At 54.2% G+C, this 26,914-nt stretch overlaps 1 protein-coding gene and 1 long non-coding RNA gene across 2 annotated transcripts in view; one reads left to right on the top strand and one right to left on the bottom strand.

Annotated features, from left to right (window-relative positions):
- ARHGEF17 (Rho guanine nucleotide exchange factor 17) overlaps window positions 1-26,914 on the bottom strand; it is a 61,230-nt gene that overhangs the window by 9,570 nt on the left and 24,746 nt on the right. Inside the window, exons 2-12 of the mRNA XM_055549021.1 lie at window positions 12,835-12,912; window positions 7,357-7,539; window positions 4,596-4,712; window positions 4,291-4,383; window positions 3,804-3,980; window positions 3,461-3,511; window positions 3,111-3,220; window positions 2,939-3,024; window positions 1,275-1,393; window positions 761-974; window positions 25-98 (exon numbers count right to left, since the gene is read on the bottom strand). Of these exons, the coding sequence (XP_055404996.1) occupies window positions 25-98; window positions 761-974; window positions 1,275-1,393; window positions 2,939-3,024; window positions 3,111-3,220; window positions 3,461-3,511; window positions 3,804-3,980; window positions 4,291-4,383; window positions 4,596-4,712; window positions 7,357-7,539; window positions 12,835-12,912 (1,302 nt within the window). The remainder of the gene's footprint in view (window positions 1-24; window positions 99-760; window positions 975-1,274; window positions 1,394-2,938; window positions 3,025-3,110; window positions 3,221-3,460; window positions 3,512-3,803; window positions 3,981-4,290; window positions 4,384-4,595; window positions 4,713-7,356; window positions 7,540-12,834; window positions 12,913-26,914) is intronic.
- LOC129629181 (uncharacterized) lies at window positions 24,833-26,073 on the top strand. The gene is made up of 3 exons (XR_008703081.1): window positions 24,833-24,987; window positions 25,298-25,340; window positions 25,945-26,073. It is a non-coding gene; the product is annotated as an uncharacterized LOC129629181 (long non-coding RNA).

Below are 26,914 nucleotides of genomic sequence, written 5' to 3'. Positions count from 1 at the left end.
CCAGGTACCCAGGTGCATACACACCTGCATGCCACTGCGGGTTTTCATGATGGGGATGGCCTTCAGGAATTCAGGGTCTAGACAGCTTTTGCTGGAGGCTGTAGTGGAGATGGATGGACAGACAGACACTGCTTAGCATTCACCTTACCCTGGTCCTGACCTTGCCCATTTCCCTTCCTCTCCTGCCCCTCAGGGTCTCTCTAGGGAGAATGAGGTGACTGGTTGTTAATGTCCTGCTTGTCCTTGGCCTCAATTTTCCCATCTGTACAATATGAGAGGTAGACCCAGAGGTCTCTAAGGATTTTCTATGGACCCGTTCAACAGTGCTCCCTGATCCAGGCCTGCTGTCTGCGTGTGTGGTGGAGGTACGAGGTCCTAGTCACCCACTCCCATGATAGGGCCCCTGCCCTACGCTGACCGTATCCACAGAATCCCTGCCAAAGAGCCCCCAAGTGAGTGAGTGAAAGTCGTTCAGTCCTGTCTGACTCTTTGCGACCCCATGGACTATATGGTCCATTGAATTCTCCAGGCCAGAATACTGGAGTGGGTAGTAGTTCCCTTCTCCAGGGGATCTTCCCAACCCTGGGGAAGTCCTGTATTTCTCTGCAGAAGTCTCAGTCCACCCTTCCACTGGCAGGGACTGGAACACAGGACATGGCAATCCTGAGATTTCTGGCTCCTGATGTCACACACAGCTGTAAGATGCTGTCCCCTGCTTGAAGGTTCTGGGAGGAGGGCACCAGCCTGGGCCCTGGCTTACCCAGTTTCCTCTTGGCCTCATCAAAGGCCTGCTCGAAGCCAAGGCGGGCATCAGGGTGGGGGAAGTCGAAAATGAAGGAGTCGGTGCCCTCGGGCCTCGTGGTGCACAGCTCCAGCTTGGTAGGAGGGAAGGAGAGGGCGTAGCACAGGGCCTGCTTCTCCGACAAGTCCCGGTGCATGGCAGCTGAGAGGTCCCGCAGCGCGTCATCCAGGCTCTGCAGGGATAAGGGTCCAGGCCTCAGGGCCTCCCTTCCCCGCTCAGCCTACTCCTGCCCTGGGGATGGGACTGGGCATCTGCCTCTCCCCTCAGACAGAAAACGGGACTCTACTTCCCAGAGACCAAGAGGTAGCCTGGATCCTGCACAGACATGGTGGGCCCTCCCGCCTCCCTCAGCTGGGGATGGAGCTGTGTCTCCAACCTGCAGGCCTGGAACACTACTTCCTTCAGAGATGGGATGAGGCTGTACCCTTCCCCCTCAGACCGAGTGAGGGAATCTCAGGCAGAAGAAGCAGACCTGGTGGGGGAAACCGAGGCTCTCCGAGAGCTTGCTCATCTGGCCCAGGGTGGTCAGGTCCTCGTCCAAGCGGCTGATCGCCTTCTGGATGTTCTCTCGATTGGCAGCTTGAGATGCCCCTAGTGGGGACAGAGGGAGGCCATGGGCAGATCCAGAGACAGACAAGGTCAGGCTTGGACAGACACTCCTTCCCTCCCCTCCCAACTTGCAGTTGGGTGCGGGGAGCAGCCTGACAAACTGAGAGCTTGTAAACCGCCGGACCTCGGGTTAGCATCAACCCCAAAGTTAATGGGCAGCTTGGAGAGAAACTCCAGGCCCGAGAGCAGGGGCCTGGGCCTGATTCACAGCCACCGGCCACAGGGTGTCAGTCTCTTGGAGAACTCCCTGGAATAGCACAAAGAACAAACTGCAGACAGCTCCCAGGTTATGCAGACTCCAGCTGATGCTGGGCCGCTGTGGTGGTGCAGTCTCCCACAGGGGAAGTCAGCTGGGCAGGCAGAGCCTCAGGCAGTCAAATGTGCTGACCCAGGGACTCAACTCCCCCCACAAAGGGGGCAATGGGCTGATGACCTAGATTTCCCTGGTCCTGTCCCATACTTGATCCCTGCCAAGTACGGGCCCCACAGACCAGCTCAGCATCCCGCACACTCCACACTGCCTGGCTAGGAGCGTTCACAAATGGGCTGAGTAGACAGCAGTGGAGTGGACTAGACAAGAGAGGCCTGAGGACATCTGCTCCTTCTGAGGGAAACTGTCCCCCTACAACCCTCTACCACCCGGGCAGCCAAGCTTTCTTCCCTATGACCCTGCCAGTCTCTGGCCACAGCTGACTGGACCAGGGGTAGACACCTGACCTAGAGGTACTCATTTTATCCACCAGCCTGTTCTTTAGTGAGAAGAGATGAATTGAACCAATAATCAGCTTGCCTTCCTACGTAGGGGCCGGTGTGGGGCAGGCCTGGGTTCACCAGCTCCTGCCTCACTGGGTCTGACCTGCCTGCCAGTCGCCCTCACCACCAAATGACCACCCTACTCAGGAGGGTGGACTGCGCCTCCTGGAGCAACTGGGGCTGAGAGCTGAGGGAGAAAGGCCACGAGGCAGACAAGGCCGTGATGGACCACGGGAGTTACGAGGAGGCGAGAAGCTGAGAGCAGTATCTGGCGCAGAGGGGGCGGGCGGGGGTGGGGTGGGGGGAACACGCTCACACAGCAGGAGGAGCAGCACTTTGAAGCTGCTTCAGCTCCCGACAGTCTCAGCCCCAAACAAAAGGATCATTCTAGCCAGCCTTTTGATTGGCCTGAGTTGAGTGTGCCTGTCCCCCAGGCACCAAACTGCGGGGCCAGAACAGTGCGCCATCATCTAAGGTGAGGTGCGTGCGTGCACCTGTGCAGCGAATCAACTGCTACGGGCGTGTCTGCGCTCCCTGCAGCACTGCAGCCCCAGTGCCCCTGCCCGTCCGCGGCAGGCCCCTGCCCAATCAGAAGGTGGTCGGTCTGGCTCCGTGGGACACAAACTAGATCCTGCATGCCAGCACCCTTGGACAGAATGAGAAAGCGAGGCCCAAAAGCAGAAGAGCAGGTGCACAGCCAGCCAGCCTGGCCACGGCTCAAATCCTCCAGGTGGGCTTCTCAGAGGAAGACCCCCTAATACCCAGCACCCCCACCTTTGATGATGTCCGCGTCGTCCAGCGGCAGCTTCCACAGCAGCTTGTACTTGCTAGCCGTGTCGATGACGCTGGCTGCCGTGTACCTGTGGGGAGCAACAGGGGTGCTCTGGCCAAGGCGGGGGAGTGGGCCCAGGGAAGGACAATGGCCTCAAGCACCCTGGCCACTCACAGGCTCATGGAGCTGCGCCGCAGGGAGCCCGACTTCCGCTTCAGGGTGGTGCAGACGATGAGGTCCGTGAACAGGAAGAGGGACCGGTCCTTCTTGCCACCGACTGCCTTCTGTGGGGCCCGAGACAGGATTCAGGCCCAGAAGCCCTCCTTCCTGCCCACCGTGCCCAAGGGGGACAGCCAGGACGAGGGAGGGGAGGGCCCTCCAGATGCCCAGAGGCAAACTGGGATTTGACCCTGGGCTCCTGCTGGGGTGGAAGAGCAGGAGGCCAGAGGGCAGCAGCTGTGAGCAGAGAAGGTAACCAAGCAGGGAGGTGGGGACAGGTGGGCAGACAATGGGACACTTCTTACCACTTCAATGACCATCTCCTGCCTCAGGAACCGCCGCAGAGGGGCCTGGAGCTGTGGGGCAGGAGGGACAAGGCGTCCTGAAGGCTCATTATGAATCCTTTCCCCTCCCCAGACCCTAGTGACCCTTGGCCCCATTCATGGGCCAAGTCGGTAGGAGCAACACGTTGTCCACCCTCTCAATGCTGTGTCATCAGGCCATGGGACATATGGCCAGAAACAGACATGGGGGAGGACACAGATGCAAACCGAGATGGATGCAAACACACTGCAGCCATGACCATGGTTCCAGGTGACCGGAGATGTGGACATAGGCATGGGTGGAGCCAGGCGGGACGGCACTCACATCCTCCATGCCCTCGATGTGGGCCTCAATCTCCTGCAGCACTCGGGCGTGCCGCTCTGCTTCCTCGGCACTTCGGACACCCTTGTTGATGCGCTCGGCCACCTGCTTGATGTTCCGCTGCGCGTCCAGCAGGAGAGGGTAGTCCGGGTGGTCCTCAGGCGTATGCTTCAGGAGGTCCTGGGTGGAAATGGGCGGTAAACCCCTGTTTAGCCACCCCTGTCAGGCTCTGGGGTCCCACAGTGACTGCTGGAACAGAAGAGACTGTGGGTAGACTCTAGAGAGAACTTTCCTATCTGGACCCTGCGGCTCCACCAGGTGGGGACCACTGAGCCCCCTGCATCCCCACATACCTCCAGACTTTGCCCACCTGCCCACCCAGCCCCATGCCCTCCTGCCCACCCAGCCCCATGCCCACCTGCCCACCCAGCCCCATACCCACCTGCCCACCCAGCCCCATGCCCTCCTGCCCACCCAGCCCCATGCCCACCTTCACCAGAAGCTCGTAGCGTGGAATCCGCTGCACAGGCTTGATCATGAGGTCGGACAGTGCCTGCTTCTCCTTGTTCTCACGCATGCTTTGCTGAAACCCGAAATAGGGTTGATGGGCACCCAAGTGAGGTATGACCAGCAAAGATGGAAACGTCCAGGGACAGGTCCCCAGTGAGCCCCTCTAGCTCTGAGGGGAGATATTGACCCACAAGCTAGGGCTCTGGGGTCCAGGCTGGGGGCTCCTGAGACCCCCAAAGCTGACCCAAGAAGGGTGGCCTCCATCCCCCTGCCTGGCCCAGGTACCTCCAGGAACTTGAGAAAGGCAGGCCTCGCCTCCTTAGCCACACGCACGGCATCCTTCGCATTGAGAAAGTTATCGATGTAGGCAGAGTAGATGTTGACCAGGACATCCTTGGAGAACTGTGGATGAAGAGGCAGGTTGGGACCCTCAAGGTGTCCCCTCCCCACCTCACCCTGTCCAGGTTTCCACTGATTCACGAGCCAACATCTAACTCTTCCCTCCATCTGAAAATGACACGGTCTCTAAGGGATGGGGCATGTGCTACTACTGTGACGTCTGTACATGTCTATGTATGACTGTGTGATTAGGCGTGTGCGTGTGCGTGCAGATACACAGGTGCACTCAGACCAGGCTCTCTCCCTCCCAGTGGGGCATTTCACCCCCCGGTCTCCAACCAGGCAGGTCTCCCTCCTTGCTGTCAGCTGAGCGACACAAACTTGTTCCTGCTGCTTGGCTTTTGCTCATGTAATTCCCTCCACCAGGAAGGCCCCTCCCCCATCCAAATCTCACCCACCCTGGCAAGGTGGAGCTCCAGTTCTGCCACCTCCAGGAAGCACTCCTACCCTGAAGAGGGCTCAGCTTGGAACTATACCTGGCCTCTGGCCTCCCTGGCCCCTCAAGGCAAGCCTGCCAGCTCCAGGGAGTAGGTACTCCCATCCCTCGCAGTGTGCTCTGCCCGGTAGCTAACAACTGATGGCTGGGCTCAATGTGGATGTTCTCGGCAGAAGCCCCAGCTGGGCATTAGGACACCCCAGTGCCTGTCTCAGCTGCTCCATGGATGGACTAGCTGACCTGTGGTGGTGTTTCTGGTCCCCTCTGGGTCTCCAAATCCATGTTTCTAGGTTCTTAATGCCAATCCCCACCCCCCATCAGATGTGCTGCAGGGCAGAGGCTGACGCAGCTCAGGGATAAAGACAGCCTACCCTGAACACCCCCCAATCCTGGGACAGGACATCCTATGCCCCACTCCGGGGGGACCAGGGCTTCCACTGCTACCCTTGGTTAACATCAAGGTCCAGACAGGGAGGGGATAAAGCCAGTGACACTGAGGGCTGAGACAGACTGGAGATGTCAGCACTGAAGCTGGGGTCCCACCACCGCCAAGCCAAGGTTCCTGTTACATCAGTTTCCAGGTCAGCAGGCACCTTCCAAGACCTTCTTAGTAAGCCCAAGATCCATCCCATCACATCACAAACACATGCAAACACACCCACATCCCATAGAAATAGTTTTACTAGTAGAATTTTCTGGAAGGAGTTTTAGAGTTTTATTTTTGAAATTATTTGGCTCTGAGTAAGTATTTAGTTTGTGTTTCACTATGATTTCTCATTCATCATTGTGCTTTTTTTGGAATTCTGGCAAAATAAAATGTAACTTAAATTTTTTCAAATGTAATTAAACCCATGTAAATGAATACTAAATTTAACAATTAAAGAAAATGGCATGTTATGTTTTGCAGACATTTAGTTGAATGTTTATTAGTTTCGCTTTTACAGTCCTTTTAAAATTCTGAAGCCAATGCCTTTCCTAAGGTCTCAATCAGTGTTGTAGGATTTTAAAAAGCTCGCAGGTGGAAGTCTTGTCTGTGGTGAAAGGGACAAGGGGTGGGGTAGAGCATGGGCGCTGGAACCAGGTTTTTTGGGTTGAATCCTCTACCACTTACTGTGAGTTTTTAAAAAAATATCATTTGTTTATTTATTTGGCTGCACTGGGTCTTAGTTGCAACATGCAGGGTCTAGTTCCCTGACCAGGGATTGAACCCGGGCCCCCTATATTGGAAGCATGGAGTCTTAGACACTGGACCACCAGGGAAGTCCCTTACTAACTGTCACTTTGGTCAGGTTATTTTCTCTCTATATGTGGCAGAGTCATCAACTTTATTTTTTGCTTGTGGGGTTTTTTTTTTGGCCTCGCCCCACACAGCTTGCAGGATCTTCTCGGGTGAGGGCTTGAACTCAGGCCCTCAGCTGTAAAAGCATGGAGTCTTAACCACTGGACCGCCAGGGAATTCCCAGAATCATCAGCTTTAAACTTGGGAATAATCAATCATAGCTACCTCCTTAGTGTCATTGATATATATACTGTATTTAGAATATCTAGCACATAATAAATGTCAAATAGCCATTATTATTAAAACGCCTGATGGAGAAAAGAGCTAGTCAAGACTAGGCCGGTGTCAGCACCAAGCCCAAGTCCAGGGTCAGGACCAGGACAACTGTTTACATTCAGGTTAAAGTAGGGGTTGAGGTCACTACCATCATCCATTTGAGGTCTGGGTCATAGTCAGTGGCAGCTCAGGGTCAGGACTAGGGTCAGGTCAGTGTCAGCAACTGGTTTGGGGGTTTAGTTGTGTCCGACTCTTTGCAACCCCATGGACTGTAGCCTGCCAGGCTTCTCTGTCCATGGGATTTTCCAGGCAAGAATACTAGAGTGGGTTGCTATTTCCTTCTCCAGGGGATCTTCCCCACCCAGGGATCGAACCTGGGTCTTTTGCATTGCAGGTGGATTTTTTACTAACTGAGCTACCAGGGAAACCGTCAGCAACTGGGGCTGGGTCCAAGGTCAGGGTGTCTAGCTGGGGTTGGGCTGTCAAGGTCAACCCAGGGTCTGGGGTCAGTGCCAGTGTCTCGTCAAGCTCTAGAGGTTGGATCGGGGATCCGAGTCCGTCTCGGGGGTAGGGGTGGGGTCCAAGGCCGCATCCAGTCTCTCGGAGCGGCAGGGCCGTGGGGCGGGGGTGTAGCAGTGGACGGCAGGGCCACTCACCGACTGGACAAGCAGGTCTCCCACCTTCTGCTGCGCGTGCCAGTTCTGCACACAGTGCCGCACCTGCTCCAGGAACTGCTCGTGGTGCTCCAAGAGCTCCGGGATCTGGTCGAAAATCTCATCCACCAGTGACGGGTCACAGAGCAAGGAGTTCTCCGGCTGCTTCAGTGGCTGCATATAGCCCTGGAGGGGCCACAGGGTTGGTGCCAGTCCCCTCAGAGAGATGGCAGCCCAACCCGCTGGCCCAGGTATACACAAAATCACCTGGGCCTGCTGCTCAGTGGCCCTGCCTCCAGGATCTCCCTCATTAACCTGGGAGCTCCAGGAGGGCGATGGAAAGATCTAGCCCCATCACCCTCACTCAGCAACCGTGAGGGGTGTTAGGAAAGATTTGCTGGATGTGTGAATGAACAGAGCTTAGAGTGAGGAAAGCAAGAAGACTGGGCTCCTGGAGACTCCACACACTAATTCAGCAAATATTTTATTGCGCATTTACTATGTGCCAGGTACTACTCTAGAAACTGGGAGACAGCAGTGAACAAGAAAGGCCAAAATCCCTGCCCAGATTGAGCTTACAATCTAGTCAGATGAAATACACAAATTAAATATATAAATAAATAAAAACCACATCATCGAATCTAAGATGCATCAGTACTCTTCTTTACCTCAAAAAAAAAAAAAATGCTGTCAATTAAATTATTATAGGCCATCAACTATGGGATGAACCTGGATTTCAGAGATGGTAAAATGTGAAGAATGTGTCTTAGAATCAATTACATGCAGAAATCCTGTGGTAAATTAAAAGACCATAATTGCTGTGGGTTAAATAAAGTAGAGAGAGGTACGAGGTATATGGAAAGTTATTGAAGGCTTATTTGACAATACCCGAAACACTGTTTTCAGATCTTCTGGTCAATTAGTGACTAAAACTCCCATTTTTCACTTCAAATCCGCATTCAGAGGTATTTCCTGAGCTTGAATAGCCCTGCTCAGTGGTTAGTGGCTCATGTAGATGTCGCCCTCTACTGGCCTAAACTGTAACTACAAGCCAAAGAAACTAGGCTGTTGGAAAAAGTATATGGAATGCTGCAATCAAATTTACATCAAACATAAAAAAAAAAATAGCTTGTTCTAAAACAAGTTTGAGAAAGTAAAGCTCAACGGAATCCTCTCGCCTGGTCTGAGATTCCGGAAAGGCGGAGGGGGCGGGGGTGACGACACACGCAGCCTTTCTCTCACAGCTCCCAGGCTAGTCTGAGCCCCGGCAGGATCTCTGCCAGGGTCTGTTGCCCGAGGAGTGGGAGTTACACCGCTCACTTCTAGGTCCTAGCGCCTCACACAGAAGCCTGCACACCAGTTGGAGGAAAGAATAAACAGCGACAGGGACCTCGATGCAGAACCTGTTAGGAGCCGACACCTGCACTCACCCACCACACACTTGCTGAGCAACTACTGTGCGTCCTGCTTTCTAAGCACGAGCTGCATCTGCGGGCAGACAAAAGTCCCTGTGCTTGTACATCTGACAATTTAGTGGTCGGAGGGAGACAACAGCACCCTAAGTGACAAAATTATTACAGTGCATTAGAAGGTAGTAAGTGCAGTGGGAAATGAGACAGAGCGGTCGGTCAGGGAAAGCAGTGCTGTTAGCTGGGGATCTGCAGGTTGAAGAAAGACTCAAAGGGTGACGGTGACACTGAGGAAAGGGTGCACCCTTAGGAGCTGGGTTCAAATCCCACCTCTTTCTGGCTGTTAACCTTGGCATTTAACTTCTTCCTTCATTGTGAACTCCTGGCCCTCAGGAATAATACAAATCAACTTGAGTGGCAGCGGTCACTGCGAGGGATCACCAGGGCTGTAGAGTCCAGTCTCCACCCTAGAGTGAGACTGACAGGGATTCAACCCGGGCTATGGCACTCGTTCCCACTGTGAACCTGAACCAGTTGCTTTACCTCTCTGTGAGCAGTTTCATCATCTGTAAAATAGGGGTCTATAGTGAGGTTTATATGAATTAACTTATAAAAAGCACACATATTAAGCACCCAATAAATGTTAGCTCTTAGTATTACTGCTTGCTATGGTCCCTCCAGAAGTCATATGTTGAAACATAAGCCCCGATGTGGTGGTATTTCGGGGTGGGGCCTTTGGCAGGTGAGCAGGTCATGAGGGTGGAGCTCTCACAAATGGGATTTGTGCCCTTTGAAAGAGAGCTCCCTCAGCCCTTCCACCATGGAAGACACAGTGAAAAGACAGCTGTCTACAGACCAGGAAGCTGGTCCTCATCTGCACTTAATCTGCCAGCACTTTGATCTTGCATTTCCCCACCTCCAAAACTATGCGAAGTAAATTTCTATTTGTTTAGGTCACTCTATCAATGGAATTTTTACTATAGCACCCCAAACAGACTAGGATATCATTTAATAGATAGATGACTCTGGGCAGGTTTCTTCCTCCTTAAGCCTTCATTTCCTCAGATGAGGAAGAGCATTATGATAATATCTGCCTCACAAGGTTAATACAAGGATTAAAGGTGATTTTATAGATACACACACAAATGCGCATGCATGCATGCAGGCAGAATTGCCAGGCAGTATGTTAAAATGCATCTCGTATTCTGCACCTGACACAGGTCTTATTATCGTTCCCACTCAACAGACGAGGAAACAGAGGCAGAGACTGGATCTATAACTTGCTCCAGATCACATGGCTGGTGAGGAGGTAGTGCCAAGTTTCAGCACCAGCGGCATGGCTCCAGAGCTGTGCTCTGGACCCCTGGGTGGGACCTCAGTCCTCGACACAGCAGGGCTGCGTCAAGCGAGCTGGTCTCAGCTGACACTGTCTTTCCTGCTCGCGCCCTTCCCCTCTACACACTCTCAGCCGGTGTCCTCAGCACCGTCCCCCCTTAGCTCTTCCACTTGCAGGCCCTGCAAGCCTCCACATGTGCAGCCCGGTAGCCCGGAGATTCAGAGGCAGAGGGGCATGCCCACCCCATCACCTTTCAATCTTCACACTGAGAGGAGGACATGATTAGTTATATTTACAGGACAAAAACGCAGAGGCTCAGAAGAGCGAGATTATTAGACTAGGCATCACCCAGAAGGGAGCAAGTGACTAAACCCCTGGACTGATTCCGACGCCTTTGACTCCCACTTGGGGGACAACCAAGGACCCCCCAAGACCCCTGCACATCCATTCCTGCCTGGCAGCCAGGGACACCTCGTAAAAATGGAATTCCGGTGTGGCCCTCCTGTGACTTCCTTGGGCTCACAGTAAAGGTCAGCTCCTTGCCCAGCAGCCACACTGGCCACCTCCCTATTCCTAGTTGTTCTAGGCTTCCTCCAGCCGCCCAGCCCTGTTCCTGCCGTGTCCTCAACCTAAAACAAGTCCCTCCAAGCTCTACCCTTGCTTAAATCCTACCTACCCGTCAGGTCTCAGCTAAACACCCCATACCCTGACCCCAACACTAGGGCAGACCCCCATTCCGTGTTCTCACCACTCTATGCATCTTAAAAAATACACACACACACACACACATATAAATGATGTATTTTTGTGCTATATATATATATATATATATATATATATATATATGATGTATATATATATATATATGTATGTATATATATATATGATGTATATATATATATATATGATGTATTTTATGCTATATATATATATATATATATATATATAATTTGCATAAAATTTGCCATTTTAATCATTTTTAAGTGACTGGTTCAGTATACCCACATTAAAGTACATTCATGTTATGGACCATCACCACCATTCATCTCTGGAACTTTTTTTCATCTTCCCTGGCTGAAACTCTGCACCCACTAAATACCAACTCCCCATGTCCCCCTTCCCAGCCACCGGCAGCCCCATTCTACTTTCTGTCTTTATGAATTTGCTTGGCCATTCCAGGTACCCCATATAAGTGGAATCATTCAGTATTTGTCCTTTTGTGACCTGCTTAGTTCACTAGCATAATGTCCAAGAACTTGTTGTAGCATGTGTCAGAATTTCCTTTTTGGCTGAACAATATCCTGTTTTAAGAATACTCTCCGTGCACTTTTACATCACCATGTGTCCTCACGCATAGCCTGTCTGGTTATTGCCAGTCTCTGCCACAGACTGTGAGCTCTGGGAGACAGGACCTCATCACTCACATTCACTGCTGAACCCTCCGCAGAACACTGCCTGCTTCATGGTGGGTTTGTGGAGTGAATGAGTGAATCCTTGGGATGTTTCCCCAGCCTCCCCCTTCCACCCTTCGCTCTTGCTCTGCCTAGGTGGTTTGAGAAAACCTGTCCCCAGTTATGACCACCAGGTCCCACTTTAGCTCAGACCCACGCTCTCTATCCTGGGCTCCAGACCCTGGGCTTTCCAGACCCCCATGTCTGAACCTCAACTTGCCATCTCACCCCTGCTTTTTCACAGAGGCCTCCTTTAGTGCCTTAGTCACCTAGGCCAGAGCCCAGGCACCATGACTTGGGCTTCCCCATCTTGCCCAATGCCCAACCAGTTACCATGTCTGGCCTGATTGGTCCACTTCCTAAATATCTGTCCCCAACTCCCCTCTCTGCAGTCTCCCCCCGGGTGGTGGCCTCTTCTCCCTTGCCTGGCCTCAGTGGCCCTGGCCTCCTCTTCTGCACCCTCCTCCCAGCAGTCAGATAGATTTTATAAAGTGTGAGTCAGACTACACACTGCCCCTGCTCAAAGCCTTTCAGTAGTTCTTAGGACCCTTGGTAGAGTCCAAATTCTCCTCCTGCTACTGAAGGTCCCTCCCACATGAGCTCTGCTGGCTCCCTCAGCATCACCACAGGACTGACCCCTGTGCTCTGTGCTGGCCACATGGACTCCTGAAAGGGCCAGGTCTCTCCTTACTCCACCTTGCACGAGCTGTTCCTGCTACTGAGAAGACAGGGCAGAAGGAAACCAGCAAGTCCTCCAGGGAAAATTCCTTGACCCTTTACCTCCCAAGTGCCCCCCACCCCAACCTGATGCCTTAAGAGCCCATATACTCAACTATGTCCCTAGCAGGACTGTCAATTCCTGCAGCATAGGCTTGTCTCTTATTTGTCCTGGTGTTTCCTGCACCTGGAACAGGGCCTGACACATAGCGCATGCTAACATTTAATTCCATTCAACCAACATTTTTCCAGTCAGTGAATGAAGTGAAGGTGGGGTGGGGGCGGGGTGGGACCAGAGGGGGTTCACAGACCTAAGCTCAGACCCAGCACTGCCAGGAGAGGTAGGAGGTCAGCAGGAGGAGGGAGCGTCTGCCACTGGTGCCCCAGTCTGGCCTCCTTATGGCCCCTCTGCATTCACTCCTGCCCTGGAGGGAGCGTCCTCTGCGGACGGGTGGTGTGCCCCACGGTCATTCCTCTCTAACCTCGGACCCTGGTGTTCCCACATGTCCAACAGCTACCCAGACTCAGAACAGCTGCGTTCAGGGACCCAGGCCACCCCAGGTCTCACCTGCATCAGAGTGCGCAGTGACTCCACATACGACTGCTCTGTGTCCAGCAGGGTCATGGTCACGTGTTTCCGCATATCCTGGGGGGACAGAAGGCAGAGGGTGAGCAGTGCCTTGTTCCTTTCACACGCGCCACCTGCAGTCACAGGGGCCCAGCCCTCTCCTAGGTCTTCAAGGTCTGTCCTCCCCAAAGCACCTTGGACCTCCACTCTCCAGGTCTGTGCTCGCGTGCTCCCCCTGCAGACAATACCTCTCCCTGCAACTCCCAGCCTGCCTCCCCAGACCGCGCTCCTCAACTCTCATCCCTCTGCTCCCCTCTCCAGGGCTATTGGCAGCTCTGGAGATCTCCTGTTTACTTCTTGGCTCCCCATTGGACTCCTGAAAAGGACTCAAGAAAGTCAATAGCTTCTCACATTTGCGAAGGGCAATGCCTCCAGGCTACCCCTACTCCAGCTGCCAACTCCAAAAACCCCACCTCTGGGCTGAGTACTGTGGGGTCAGTCCCTACCCAGGGCTTCACATCATCCCAGAAAGTCAAAACTGTCACCTCCTGCTACAATAAAGAAAAGGTGGCCCAGAGAGGTAAGGGCAGTGCTAAATGTCACACAGCAAGGCAGGGGCAGGGCTCAGCCCCTCTCAGACAAGGCTGGGTCCTGGTTCACTCAGTGAAAGAGGTTAACTGAGCCTTACTCCACGCCAGGCACTATTCTAAATGTCGTGCACTATTTTCTCCTTCTGACCATCCTGTGAGGTATGTGTGATTATTCTTCCCATTTTAAGGAGATCCAGGCAGCGATATCTCCATTCCGAGGCTCTGATGATCTGCATTATGGAGACTCGCACCCATACCCTCAGGGGAAGGTGCACATCCCTGACAGGGCAGTCCCTGTTCTCTGGCAAGGTTCTTCTGGAAGTCAGTTTAGGGATGCCCTCTCTGTTTTCCATCCTGGGACTCAGCTCCCCTTGCCACCAGTTCCTATGCCTCTGGCCCATTCCTCCTCTAGGAAGCCTTCCCAGATGGCACAGCTCTAAGAGCTTCTCTCCCCAGGCAAGGACTCCACTCGAGGTCTCCTCCTCCAAGCTCCTGGAGTGGTCCTAAGCCAAGTCCCAACTCCGCTGGGCCCCAGATCTCTAGGGCTTATTCTCCCCTCACCACTCTCCTTCCCAGTCAGTCCTCAGCTTGGCCTCAGCAGGAGCTTGGGCTCCAGCCATGAAGGCCTGCCAGTCAGCGTGGATGCTCTTCGTGTGTGACGATGCCATGGTGGGTGTCTGTGTCTGTGGCCTCCCTCTAGTCCCCACCCCGGGAGCCTCTCAGGGTTGGGACTCAGCCGGTGGAGCAGGGCTGATCACTACTGTGCACCAGTCTGTGTCTGCTGAGTGGCCTAAGCACTGGGCTTGCCCAGTCGGCCTGATTCAGCCACTGCTCACCCCTCTGCTCGTAGACACCGCAGGTCCCCCCCTCCCTCTGACTCAGGGACTTAGAGGTCAGGCCTGTCCCCAAGTCTGTACTACCACAAGGCATACTTTAAAAAGCAGGCCTCTATGCTAGGAACTCGGGGTGGGGGTGTGAATGACACCCCCTAGGGGGAGGGGAAGAGGCTGGCTTGCCCCCTCCTCAGCGCTGTGCTCTGATGGGTAAGAAGGCACTGGATTCTGTCTCAGAGCCCCCAGCTACAGCCAGACCACCTATGCTAGCGCTTCTGAGGCCTTAAAAAACCAGGGCAGCTTCCAGTAGGAGGCAGCACCACCTAGGCCCCTCGAGGATGAAAGCTTGGGAGGGAGGGCATCAAGGGCCAGAAGGGCCTCCCAAGGAAAGGCCCAGATGCCCAACCTCCTGCAGGGAAACACCTCAGTGTGTCACAGATGTGGCCTCACTTCAGCCTCACACTCACAGCTCTATGACAGGACATATCATCGCCAATACAGAGGTGAGGAAGTCAAGTCAGAGAAGTGGCCTGACTTGTCGGAGGTCACACAGCCAGTGACTGGCAGAGTGGGTAAGCGAGTCTCTTCAGTCACCTCATGCTGAGTCTTAGGGCCCAAGAACTCGGAGTTCTCACTCAGACTGCCCAGCCAGCCATAAGCCACAGGGTCCCCAGCCTGGCCCTTCCCAGCTGTGTGACCGTGGGTGGTCACCTAACCACCTGGACTTCTACATTTTCCTCTATGAAATGGAACAAATAACACCTCCCTCCCAGTGCTGGGAAAGTGAGGACCTGAGGAGCAGGGCAGCTCTCTGCCCACACTGGGTCTTTAAGGACCATCCTCACTGTGTCTCGGCAAGGCTGCTTATCTACATCCATCTCCCTGCTGGACAGGCAGCTCCGACTGTAGGATCAGGCCAGACTCGGCCCTGGGTGGCACAGCCCCCTCCTCTAGCACTTCCCCAGGCCCAGCAGTGAGGGTCATGGGCAGGGAGGCCTCCTGAGGGAGGCAGGGCGGGCGCTGGGCCTCATGGCCCAGAGCTGGGGTTAGTAACTCATGCAGCGAGGCTGACGCTGCAACAGCCGCCTTTCCAGCCTCCTCCCTGCTCAAAAGCACAGCAGGCCATCACTCAGCTGTCAGGTAGAGGTACGGAAAACAAGGCCAGCTCCCTGTCACTGCATTGAGCGCCCCTTCCACACGTGCCCAGACACGGGTGTGAGTATCAGTGGGGGCCAGGGGAAGCAGGGGACGGGCGGTGCAGCTGTCAACCAGATCAGCAGGCACACCTGTTCTGGGCGGGACAACCCTGTAGGCCCAGCCTCCCCCAGAGCCTCTCACCCCTCAGCAGCCCCAATCCCAGACCTTCACTACACGGAGCACTGAAGGGGGAGGGGACGTGGGGCCCAAGGGATACAGCAGGAGGACGGGGCGTGGGGGCTCTCCTACCAGTATAACTGGGACATCATGACCCAAAGCCTGAGACTCCTACATATGCGGCATGAAGACAGAGACATGTGTACAGAGAGAGCCGTAAGGCCAGACACCCCGCAAAGAGAAAGAATGCATCCAGGTCCTTAGAGAAACACATAATGCAGCACAGGGAGGAGGACAAAACCACAGCCCCCACTGGAGCCCAGGAGAGCGAACAATCAGAGTCCAGGCCCAGAGAGGCACACAAAGCACAGAGACTGCGGGTGGAAGCCTCCCCCTCCCCCGCAGGGCAGCGCACACTGAGCCAGGAATGGGGACACCATCCCTGCCACCCCAGCATGACACCTCCCAGGCCCAGTGACTCCAGGGAGAGGATGGCAAGGAGGGGAGCAAAACTGACCGCCCTTAGCCCCCAGCACATACGTTCATCCTGAGACAGAGGCTGGCAAAAGCCTGTGGACCCAGGGTACCCTGGTGACAGCCTCAGCCTCCAGGCTGACCTGTATCGGCGCTCAGTACAGGACTGCCAAGCACTGCTGGGTCTCAGGGTGCAGGCCTGCTACCCAGCTGAGCTTGCCAGCCCTTCTGCCATCCCCAGTTTGCATTCTGGTGGCACCAAACCTCAGCATCTTGCTAGCCACATCACCCCTGCCAGGACTTCTCACACACCCTCCATCTCCCTGCCACCATCACTGATCACTGAGTCCCCAGCCCCACAGCCAGGCAGCTGCTTGGCCCCAGCATCTCTGCCTGTGCCTCCCCCAGTCCGGGGCGCCAGACTCCTAAGCCTTGGCCCAGGTCCCTCAATGCCCCTCCCCCTCCCCGTACCTGGGCCTCCCCGGGCTCCTCAGGGTCAGCGCTGTTGCTCCCCACGGCGGGCTCCCCGGAGGCGGCGGCTGGGCCCAGATCGCGCATGTCTTCCAGCGCGATGGTGAACTGGGCCAGGGTCTTCACCATCTGTAGCATGCGGCCGGCCAGCCGCCGCCGCCGCCGCCGCCGCCGGGGCGGGGGCGCCGGGAGTCGACGGGCCCCCTCCCTCCCACCGAAGCTCCCTCCGCGGGGCTCAGCGGGGCCGCGGCGGCGGTCGCACGGTATCAGTTCCAGCGGCGATCTGATGGCGGCGGCCGGGCCCGCGGCGCCGCTGTAGCCTCCTCCGCTGGGCGAGTGCGCCCTGCGAGCCCAGCGCGGCGCCGCCGGCAGCGCGGAGGGGAGGAGGGAGTCCCCCGCCCCCGGGCCACCCCGCCTCCTCCACTCGAGCCCCTCTCTCCCAACCCGCCAAGGGCGCCCCGCCTCGCCCCCGCAGCTTTGCCACACGGCGGCCTCCGGTCGCAGATCTATCTCTCTCTGTGGACACAAGTCCGCGCACGCCCGTGGACAAAGGCGAGTACACTTTTTTCCCACACCTGTACGCACGGAGGCACACGCAGGGGCATGCAAATGCCCACATAGAACCAGCCCACATACATGGATGCCTGCCCTCGGTCCTCGACTAGTATACACGCGTGGGTCAGAGCCAAGGACACACACAACATAATCCCATACAGACCTGAACCCTGACACACGTGAAACCGACCCAGTGCTGCAGGCAGCCACACGTGCTTCCGTGTTCATGCAACTATAACCAGGCACAAATAGGCACACAAATTTAGGGATGTGCACACATACACATCCCTGCAAACTGCTCCTGTCCTCCATCCAGGGACACAGCACTTGGACCGTGGAGGGGACTACCAGGGAACCGCATACCCTGAGTCACTCCAACACCTGCTCCACCCAGTAGATCTGTGTCCTGTGCTTGAGACAGTCCAAGAGGCTTTGAGTCCTATTCCTCTCTACCCCATCCCACTACCCCCACGGGTAGGGGGCTCAGGCATTTATAGGCACAGCCCCCACCACCACCAGACTGTCCTCCAGGAAGCCTCCTGGTGGGATCCTCAGAAACTGTTCCCTAAATCCCAGGTGGTGCCCAAACCTATTTCAGACTGATTTAATCATGAGGGGTACACGTGAGCTTGGTTTTGTACCAGTTTCTACCTCACCATGGGGCTCTGATGTGCCCTGCAGCTGCCTGGGGAACTCATAATTCCCTAGTATACTGAAGGCTCCCACGCTCACCACACTCCTAACGTATTCCCTCCCCAAACCTGCTTCCCTCTGGGTTTCCTGCACAGTGGAGAACTCCTGACCCCATCAACCAAGCCAGTCCCAGTCCCCACAGCTCCCCCATGCTTGAGAGCCCCTTCCCTTGCCACTTCCGTCTTAACTGCGAGAAACAAACCAGGCTCTCTCCTACCCCAGGGCCCTGGCCCATGTCTCTTTTCTCGCCTACAAGTGCTTTTCTTTTTTAAAACTTATTTATTTGGCTGCACCAGGTCTTGGTTGCGGCATGAAAACTCTTCGTTGCAGCATGGGGGAGGTCTAGTTCACTGACTAGGGATCAAACCCAGGTCCCCTGCATGGGGAGCATGGAGTCTTAGCCACTGGACTACCAGGGAAGTCTCTACAAGTGCTTTTTCTTTTCCTTTAAGACTAGTCATAGTGCAAATGTCACCTCAGGGAAGCGGTCTCTGAACCTCTGATTAGGTCAGGTGCAACTGCTCTATGCTTTCAAGAGCCTCAGTTTTTCTTAAGCCTCAGGTATCACAGATTAAAATTATACATTTGAGCTAGACTGATGCTCCTCTCTTCCCAAGAGACTGTAAGTTCCTTGAGGGCAGGGCACACGACCCTTTCATAAGCCATAGCCCTCTGCACATAGATGCTGGCTAATGAAACAACAACTCCAGCAATTCTTCCTTCTCCCTTCTCCCCACACACCAAGCAGTCCCCACCCAGAGGCAAAGAGCCCACGAAGGTCCCAGCTCATGAAACTTTCCTGGCATCCCCATGGCACAGAATCAACCCTTCCTGCTGGCCCTTGCAGCCTCCTATCCTGCTCTGCCCCACTGCCTCCCCATCCCCCTGTTTGGCCCTCAACTAAGGTGAGTCCACACCCCACACCCCTGGCCAGTAGCAGCATCTTCTAGCAGCATCTTCAGAGTCCCCAGATATCCAACACTAAAATTTTAACTCCCAACAATGTAAATGTAGCCAACAATGAAAACAGGCATAGGGAATTCCAAGAAAGTAGCAAGAGAAGACCGGGGTGACCTGAGCCTGGCAGGGGTCCCAGAGCAGTGAGCACTAACTACCCAGAGGTGGGGGTGCTCCCAGAGGCTGCACCAGGTGGCCGAGCCTGACACCTGATGGGTGCTCGCTAAGTCTGCCCTGCATAGTGAGAGAACCACTGATGAACCCATCTGTCTCTCCTGGGTCTCATGAGAGCCCCACCCTAAGCAACTCTTGAGCCAGTCTGCTGAGTGAAAGAACGAACGCAGGCAAGAGTGGGTGCTCTGCATGAACTCCCATCCTGGTCCCTCTCTAGCAGTGGTTCTCAAAGTGCGTCCCTGTGCAACTCCTGGAGAAGGCACTGGCACCCCACTCCAGTACTCCTGCCTGGAAAATCCCATGGACGGAGGAGCCTGGTAGGCTCCAGTCCATGGGGTAGCTAAGAGTCGGGCACGACTGAGCGACTTCACTTTCACTTTTCACTTTCATGCATTGGAGAAGGAAATGGCAACCCACTCCAGTGTTCTTGCCTGGAGAATCCCAGGGACAGAGGAGCCTGGTGGGCTGCCGTCTATGGGGTTGCACAGAGTCGGACACGACTGAAGCGACTTAGCAGCAGCAGCAGCAGCAGTGCAACTCCTGAGGCCCTGTGAGAAATGCGCGTTCTCAGCCTCCCTGACACCACCCAAGGAGGCAGAAGCAGGGGTGCTCCAGGAGAGCCCAAGCCTTCTTCTGCATCTGGTTTGGGACCAGTGAGACTCCCCACTTGTCACCTTCTGAGTGAGATGGACTGTGGACTTCCCTAGGGGCAGGGCCTGCTCCTCTTCCTCCTCCTCTTGGGCTCATAACATTGCAGGGAAGGTTGGGAACAGCCAGACCAGTTAACTGAGTGATGGTTTGAGCAAGGAGGATGGACACCAGTCCAAATAGCCAGGTCCCAAAGGTAATCCCACATGAGTAAAAGGGCCAGTGGTCCGAAGGCCTCACCCCAGGCCCATTGCTTGATCACTGTAGCTACTTAACTCCACATTTGGCTTTCTCTCTGAACACCTCCTCCCCTATTTGACCCTCTCCAGCTATATGACCTGGGCCTTATTTCCTCTAAGTGGCTGCGAGGCAGTGTAGAGCTGGGGCTTGTTAGTGAGTTGCACTCATTCCCTCCAGCAGGACCAGGCCCTGCAGAGATATATCCATTCTGGCTGGCACCCAGGAGCTCCCAGACAACACACAGGGCTCAGCAGAGGGAATCACTCATGCCTCAAGAAATGGGGGTGAGGGGTATTCAGGGAGGGCTTCCTGGAGGAGCCAGGCAGGTCCCAAGGTCAAGAGATCCAGAGGCAAGTGGGTGCCCAGAAGGCAGAGTTCACCAGAGGCCCCCGCCCTGGAGAGTGGGGTGAGGCCTGGTGCTGACGGCACTGTGTGCTGTGGCTGCTTCATTAAAGACGGCTAATTAGATCCAAGCCCATTGCCGTGGCAACACAGGGGCTAGTGGGGGTGGGGAGATGAGGGACGCTGAGAGAAAGAACAGGAGTGCAGAGCTGCTGCATCAGGGTGTCCAGGCATCTCCCCGATAACAGCACAGGTATCAGAGCTCCTCAGAGTCCAGTCAGCTGGGGTGGAGGCTGAAGACACCCCTGGGCAGCTTGGATTCTGTTGGAGCTCCTCTGAGCTCCCATTTCAGGCACAGATTTCTTTTCCTTTTGGGTATCTGCAGTTGTTTCAAGTGAATCTGGCTCAGAATAGTTTTTAATTGTTCAGGTAGTTGGACTAGGCCCATCTAGCCCCCCTCTTCATGCCCTAAACCCCACCACACCCCATACACCACCCTCTCCAGTGGTAGGAAAGGGCTCTGATCCACGAGGGCACCGCCTCACTCCAGGAGGCCAGCTGGGCACCCCTGCCAGCCCTGGGCGACACCAATCCTCCCGACCCTGACCTAGTCTGTGACTGCTTCCCCAGCTCTGAGGGAAGTCTAACAACTCGCCAGCCTGCCTCTGGACACACTCCCACCCCGAGCCCCACCAAAATCACCTGCCGGACCTCTAGCCCACTTAGGGCCATGTGAGCTGGGCCAACTGGGGGACCAGTGATGAAAAAGGACATACGGATGGACAAATGGATGGCTAATGAGTAATGGCTGAAAAAATAACAGGATGGATTGATGATGGATGAATAAATAAATGGGTGGAAGAACAGAAGGATGAATCAATAAATGAGCACAAATGGACACATAGACACATGATCCAATAGATGAGAAGTTAACTGAGTTTTTATTTTATTCATTTGTTGACAGTTTAACAAATATTTATTGAGTACCTTCCAGGTACCAAGCATAGTGCTGGGTGAAGACCCAGAGGTAAGAAAAAAGTCTGTGCCCTGTTGGGCACCACAGTCTGTGTGGGAAGATAGGAACTTGAAAACAAAAATGACAAGTACAATGCAGGTTCAGGGGTGGTGGGTCCCATCAGGCTCTCGCAGGCCAGGAGGGGTCTCCAGCCTTTCACATGAGCACAGATACATAAGTATTTACCAGCAGAATGTCTGGGCCCCAGAGCTGCTCAAATCAGAACACTGGGAACTCCAAAATCTTAGAATCTTAACCACCACTCTTAACCATCACTAATGCTATTTAAACACTTTTCAGGTGCCAAGCACCCCACCCCTGCTTTCCAAGCCCTGGCTCTTTTGATCCCCACGGCAGTCCTACACAAAGGGTTTCGATACTGTTATCCCTGCAGTTTACAAACAGGGGACCTGAGACTCAGGGAAGTCACCTACACAGTAAGCAGTGGAGCTCGGGTGGCTGCTTTCAGGGCCCGTGCTCTTAAACCACCACCTCCCCTGGGAAGAGCCCCCTCCACTTCCCCTGGGGCTCACCTGCCTCCCTGGTGCCCTAGTTGCCTGAATTGCCTTTCTGCAGCCTCATCTGTACTGAGACAATGACACATTCTCCTGACCCAGGTCGGAATTGATAGAAAACAAAATGCTGTCCATCCACAGGCAATGCTGGGATCACGGAGGCGCCTCTTCCCTGGGAACTGAGCCCTGGCTAATGGCCCAGATGGGCTGTCTGCGTTCCTGACCCCACCAGTGTCCACGGGCATGGAGTTAGTACTGGATGTTCCCAACCTAATGGGCTATCCATTTCGCTGATGGCTGCTGCCCTTCTCAGGTCCTCAGGTTCATCAATGAAAGTTCCAAAAGAGGGATTTCTGGGCATAGCAATTAGGACTGCAAACTGTGGAGCCAGACAGTTTGGGCTCAAATCCTGGTTCGACCAGGTGATATGACCTTGAGCAAGACTCTTTCCCCTCTTGGGGCCTCGGTCTCTCCATCTGTTCCTGTTTGAGACCCCTTCCCTCTTCCTCCCATCATCCATCCCTTCCCACGTCACAGCCTGTCCCTTACAAACCCTCCCTTCTGGGAGGAGGGGCCTCTCAAGGCTCCACCGAGTTCCCAGGCCTCAGGCAGCTGCAAGGGCAGTCTCCAAGCCACAGGACTCCCTCGGGACTGGCTGCTCTGGATGGGCCCCAGAATTCTGGGGAATGTGCTTTGAGAACAGGAAGGGGAGAGATCAAGGGCCTAAGGAGCCTCAGGTCCTTCCTGCCACAGGGTCACTGCCCCACTCAGGTCAGACAGTGCGCACTTGGAGGTGGGATTATGAGAGACAATACGTGTTTCAGCTGCAGGCTCATGCACGTGTCTGTGCGTCCCTGTCAGCGGTCTTCTGTGGCCACGCGACTGCACAGCACCTCTGTGCGTGGGGATCCCTGTGGTTCTTGGCAGAGGTGGAAAGTGAAGGGGCTACATCAGTAAAAACCAAAAACAGCTATAGCTGAGCATTCACCATGTGCCAAGGAGAGGTACTTTACATCACTGTCTCATTTTATCCTCATAAGCAGTCCAGGGGAGTGTGGCAGCTTGCATTTTTCAGATAGCTATCACAGTATCTTCCATGACACATGGTCTTCTTATAGTATGGTACTGACACTCTTCCTACAGAGTGATGAGGTTTATGTTCCCTACCCTTGAAACTGGGTGGACCTTTGTGACTGCCCCAACCAATAGAGTCCAGCAGAAGGGATACTATGTGACATCCAAAGCGAGGTGGTCCAGTGAGTAAGACGTTGCCTTCCAATGCAGGGAATGCCAGTTCAATCCCTGGTCAGGGAACTAAGACCCCACATATGCCTCATAGCCAAAAAACCAAAACATAAAACAGAAATACTGAAACAAATTCAATAAAGACTTTTAAAAAATGCTCATTAAAAAAGAATCTTAAAAAAAGGCAAAAACAAAGCTAGGCCATACCCATGCCATGCTCTTCTACCTTGCTCTCGAGTCAAGCCCATTCTTACAGCCCAGCACCACGTTGTAAGGAAGCCCAGGTCACATGCAGAGGCCATGTGCAGGCTACCCCAGCTGACAGCCCGATGAGGTCCTACTCAAATACCAGCAGAAACTGCCAGATTTGTGAATGAGCATGACTTCAAGGTGAGTCCAGCCCAGCTACTACTTGACTGTGATTGCCCAAAAGATTCCGAGTAAGAGCCACCTAGCTGAGAAAGCAGGCCCAGAGAAGTGAAGAAGCCATAGTTATGGAGTCAGTAAGTGGCGGAGCTGGGATAAGATCCCAGAGTCCTTAATGTCCTGATGGGAGGCCATGAAGTAAGAGGATGATTTCTGCACAGACCCAGATTTTACTGTTGGTCCAGAGGGGTCCATCTGGGACCCCAACCTCTGTAGCACTAGAAAATCTACCCACCCTTCCAGAAACCACCTCTGATGGCTGAAAGGATTGAGGGGGCAGCTCTCACTCTCTATGCTGGGACTCAGGCCCAGCTTCTGGCGGCTCAACCACGCTGCCCACCTTTCAGCCCAGAAGGGACACCCCACCCACTGTACTCCTGACCCCTCATCTCAGGGAATGACATGCACTCCGTATACCGTTGGTGGGGACTTTTACTTCCAAGTCATGTCCAGTAAGGCACTGTTTCTTATGTATTATTTCATGTAATCCTCACACCAATTCTGAGTTACATATCACTATTACTGCCATTTTACGGGCTTCTCTGGTGGCTCAGAGGTAAAGAACTTGCCATCTTACGGGTGAGGAAACAAAGGTGAGGAGAAGTGAAGCAACTTGTCTGAGGTTATGAAGTTGGATGTGGCAAAACTGGCTGGGATTTAGCAAAGCTAGGGTCTGATGCCACATAATCAGCATGTCAGAGGAGTTGTGTGACTTCACCAGGGTCACAGAAAACATAAATGAGCAGGCCTGCTGCTGCTGCTAAGTCACGTCAGTCGTGTCCGACTGTGTGACCCCATAGATGGCAGCCCACCCGGCTCTGCCATTCCTGGGATTCTCCAGGCAAGAACACTGGAGTGGGTTGCCATTTCCTTCTCCAATGCATGAAAATGAAAAGTTGAAAGTGAAGTCGCTCAGTCGTGTCTGAGTCTTCGCGACCCCATGGACTGTAGCCCATCAGGGTCCTCCGTCCATGGGATTTTCCAGGCAAAAGTACTGGAGTGGGGTGCCATTGCCTTCTCCGGGACCAGGCCTAGAGTACCTTAAATTAGATGGTTATGGGCTGTGTTCTCTATTCTGTCCCCTGGATAATGTCCATAGAAGCAGAGACCAGACCTCTCTATGTTTACAGCTGTGTCCCTGACATACAACAGGTGCACCATGCATATCTGTTGATTGACTTGCTCTGACTTGTCAAGTTGCTCCTCCTTCTGGGATTCAGCTTCTTCCTCTGTAAACAAATGGGGAAGGAGGGAAGGTACAGGTGGACTCTAAACTCACCAGGCTCCCTGAGGGAGGAGGATAAGTGAGGTCATGCCCGGAGATGGTGGGTGGACAGTTTGACCTTTCTCCCTGATTTCAGTACCAGGATCCAGTCTTCTTGCTTGACTGAGGAAGTTGGAGCTCCAGGAACTGCACTTCCTCCAAACACCCATGGGTGGCAGCAGAGGCCCACATGGCATGGGGCTGCGGTGCATGTGGTTTGAATTTAACTTCAGCCTTGTTTCATGTGGGTTTTTTCCCTTTCTTCTTCCACGGCTCTCCCACAACCACACCCCCACGCCTTAATTTGAAGAAGATACAGCTGGATCCTCCAGCCTGGGAAGGAAGGGTTTCTTAACACCATGGATAATGGCCGGAAGCAGGAGGTGGAGGTTAGGAGGTAGGAGAATAGACAGACCCCAACAGATGTGAAAAACATCTCCTGAAGAGCTAGTACACTCTGAATTAACTCATCTCCAGGGCCCAAGAGGTTGTGACTGTCACCACCACTTTACAGGCAGAGAAACAAAAACCCAGATTTTCTGGGTCCCATATCTGAGTGGTGATGCGTGTGCATGTGCGTGTGCTTATGCGGGGTGTGTGTGTGTGCTGGGAGGGTGGATGGGCAGTAGGCAGGAATACCATTGGGAGTCTGATGAAGTCTTAAGTGCGTGTGCAGGCTCAGTCATGTCCGACTTCTTGACCCCCAGGGACTGCTGCCCGCCAAGCTCTGCTGTCCATGGGATTTTCCAGGTAAGAATACCAGAGTGGCTTGCCATTTTCCTACTCCAGGGGATATTCCCGAACCAGGGCTCAAACCCGTTTCTTGTGTCTCCTCTATTGGCAGGTGGATTTTTTACCACTGCACCACCTGGGAACCCCAAAGTCTTAAAGTTGTTGTTAAGTCCCTCAGTCATGTCCAACTCTTTGCGACCCCATGGACTGCAGCACACCAGGCTTCCCTGTCCTTCCCCACCTCCCGGAGCTTGCTAAAACTCATGTCCATTGAACTGCTAAATCTAGCAACCCTAGCTCCCTGGAAATGCACCCACCCACCCTGTGCACACTGCTGCTCACAGCAGTGCTCTGGCCCAGTCCTGGCTCAGAACTTGTGGATGAGGTCAGCTTACAGAGCCCTTCCCTACCAGCTCTAAAAATTATTCATTCAAAATGTTTAAACCTTGCTCAGCACAGAACACTGCACAGAGTATCGGGCCCATACGTGCTGGGCCCCCGCACCACCATCTTTCAGCTGTTGCAAATATCCCTTCCCCTCAGCCTTGGTTTTTTTCACTTCAAAAATGAGGGTGGGGCTTCCCTGGTGGCTCAGTGGTAAAGAATCCGCTCCCCAGTGCAGGAGACACGGGTTCCATTCCTAGTTGGGGAAATCTCACATGCCGTGGGACGACTAAGCCTGAGCAACTAACCCCAGCTCTAGAGCCTGCGCTCAGCAACAAGCGAAGTCACTGCAACGAGAAGCCTGCACACCGCAACTAGAGAGTAGCCCCCGCTCACCACAACTGGAAAAGACCTGTGTGCAGCAGAGATGACCCAGAGCAGCCATAAATAAATAAATCTTTTTTTAAAATGAGGGGGAACATCTATTGCAGAGTAAGTGCTCTGCAAAGGAGAGCTCGCTTCCCTCACCTCCACCCATTCTCCAGCATGCAGGCAGGCTGGGGTGAAGGATCGTGGGAACGGAAGTTAGCCAGTGCCTGTTTCCAGCCCATCCTGTTCCCTCCCTCCTTCCCTCGAACCCAGGCACAGTTGTGGGGGGAAGCCTCCATTTGTGTGTGTTGTCGGGGTGGGATGGGTGTCCTGCCTCTAGAGCGGAAGATGACTCACTAGGCTGTGGGCCAGGCACCCTGGGAAAGGCCAGGCCAGCCTCAGGCCAGAGCCTTGGGGAGCCAGGAGGCAGGGAGGAGGGGGGGCAGGGCTTGCCTGAGCCATAGACATCATCCTGGGGGCTCTCAAAGCTCCACAGCCAGAAGAGCTCATCTTCCCCACTTCCCACAGTGCCAGAAATTCTACTTAGACCAATGAAGGCCCAGGGAAACTTGAGGGTCTATTAGCTCCTGCTGCTGCTGCTGCTAAGTCGCTTCAGTTGTGTCCGACTCTGTGCAACCCATAGATGGCAGCCCACCAGGCTTCCCAGTCCCTGGGATTCTCCAGGCAAGAACACTGGAGTGGGTTGCCATTTCCTTCTCCAATGCATGAAAATGAAAAGTGGAAGTGAAGTCGCTCAGTCGTGTCCGACTCTTAGCAACCCCATGGACTGCAGCCTACCAGGCTCCTCCATCCATGGGATTTTCCAGGCAAGAGTACTG

Source organism: Bubalus kerabau, chromosome 15 (genome assembly GCF_029407905.1).
Source record: "Bubalus kerabau isolate K-KA32 ecotype Philippines breed swamp buffalo chromosome 15, PCC_UOA_SB_1v2, whole genome shotgun sequence".
In the NCBI taxonomy this organism is placed as follows: domain Eukaryota; kingdom Metazoa; phylum Chordata; class Mammalia; order Artiodactyla; family Bovidae; genus Bubalus; species Bubalus kerabau.
This window is presented reverse-complemented; position numbering and strand designations above follow the sequence as displayed.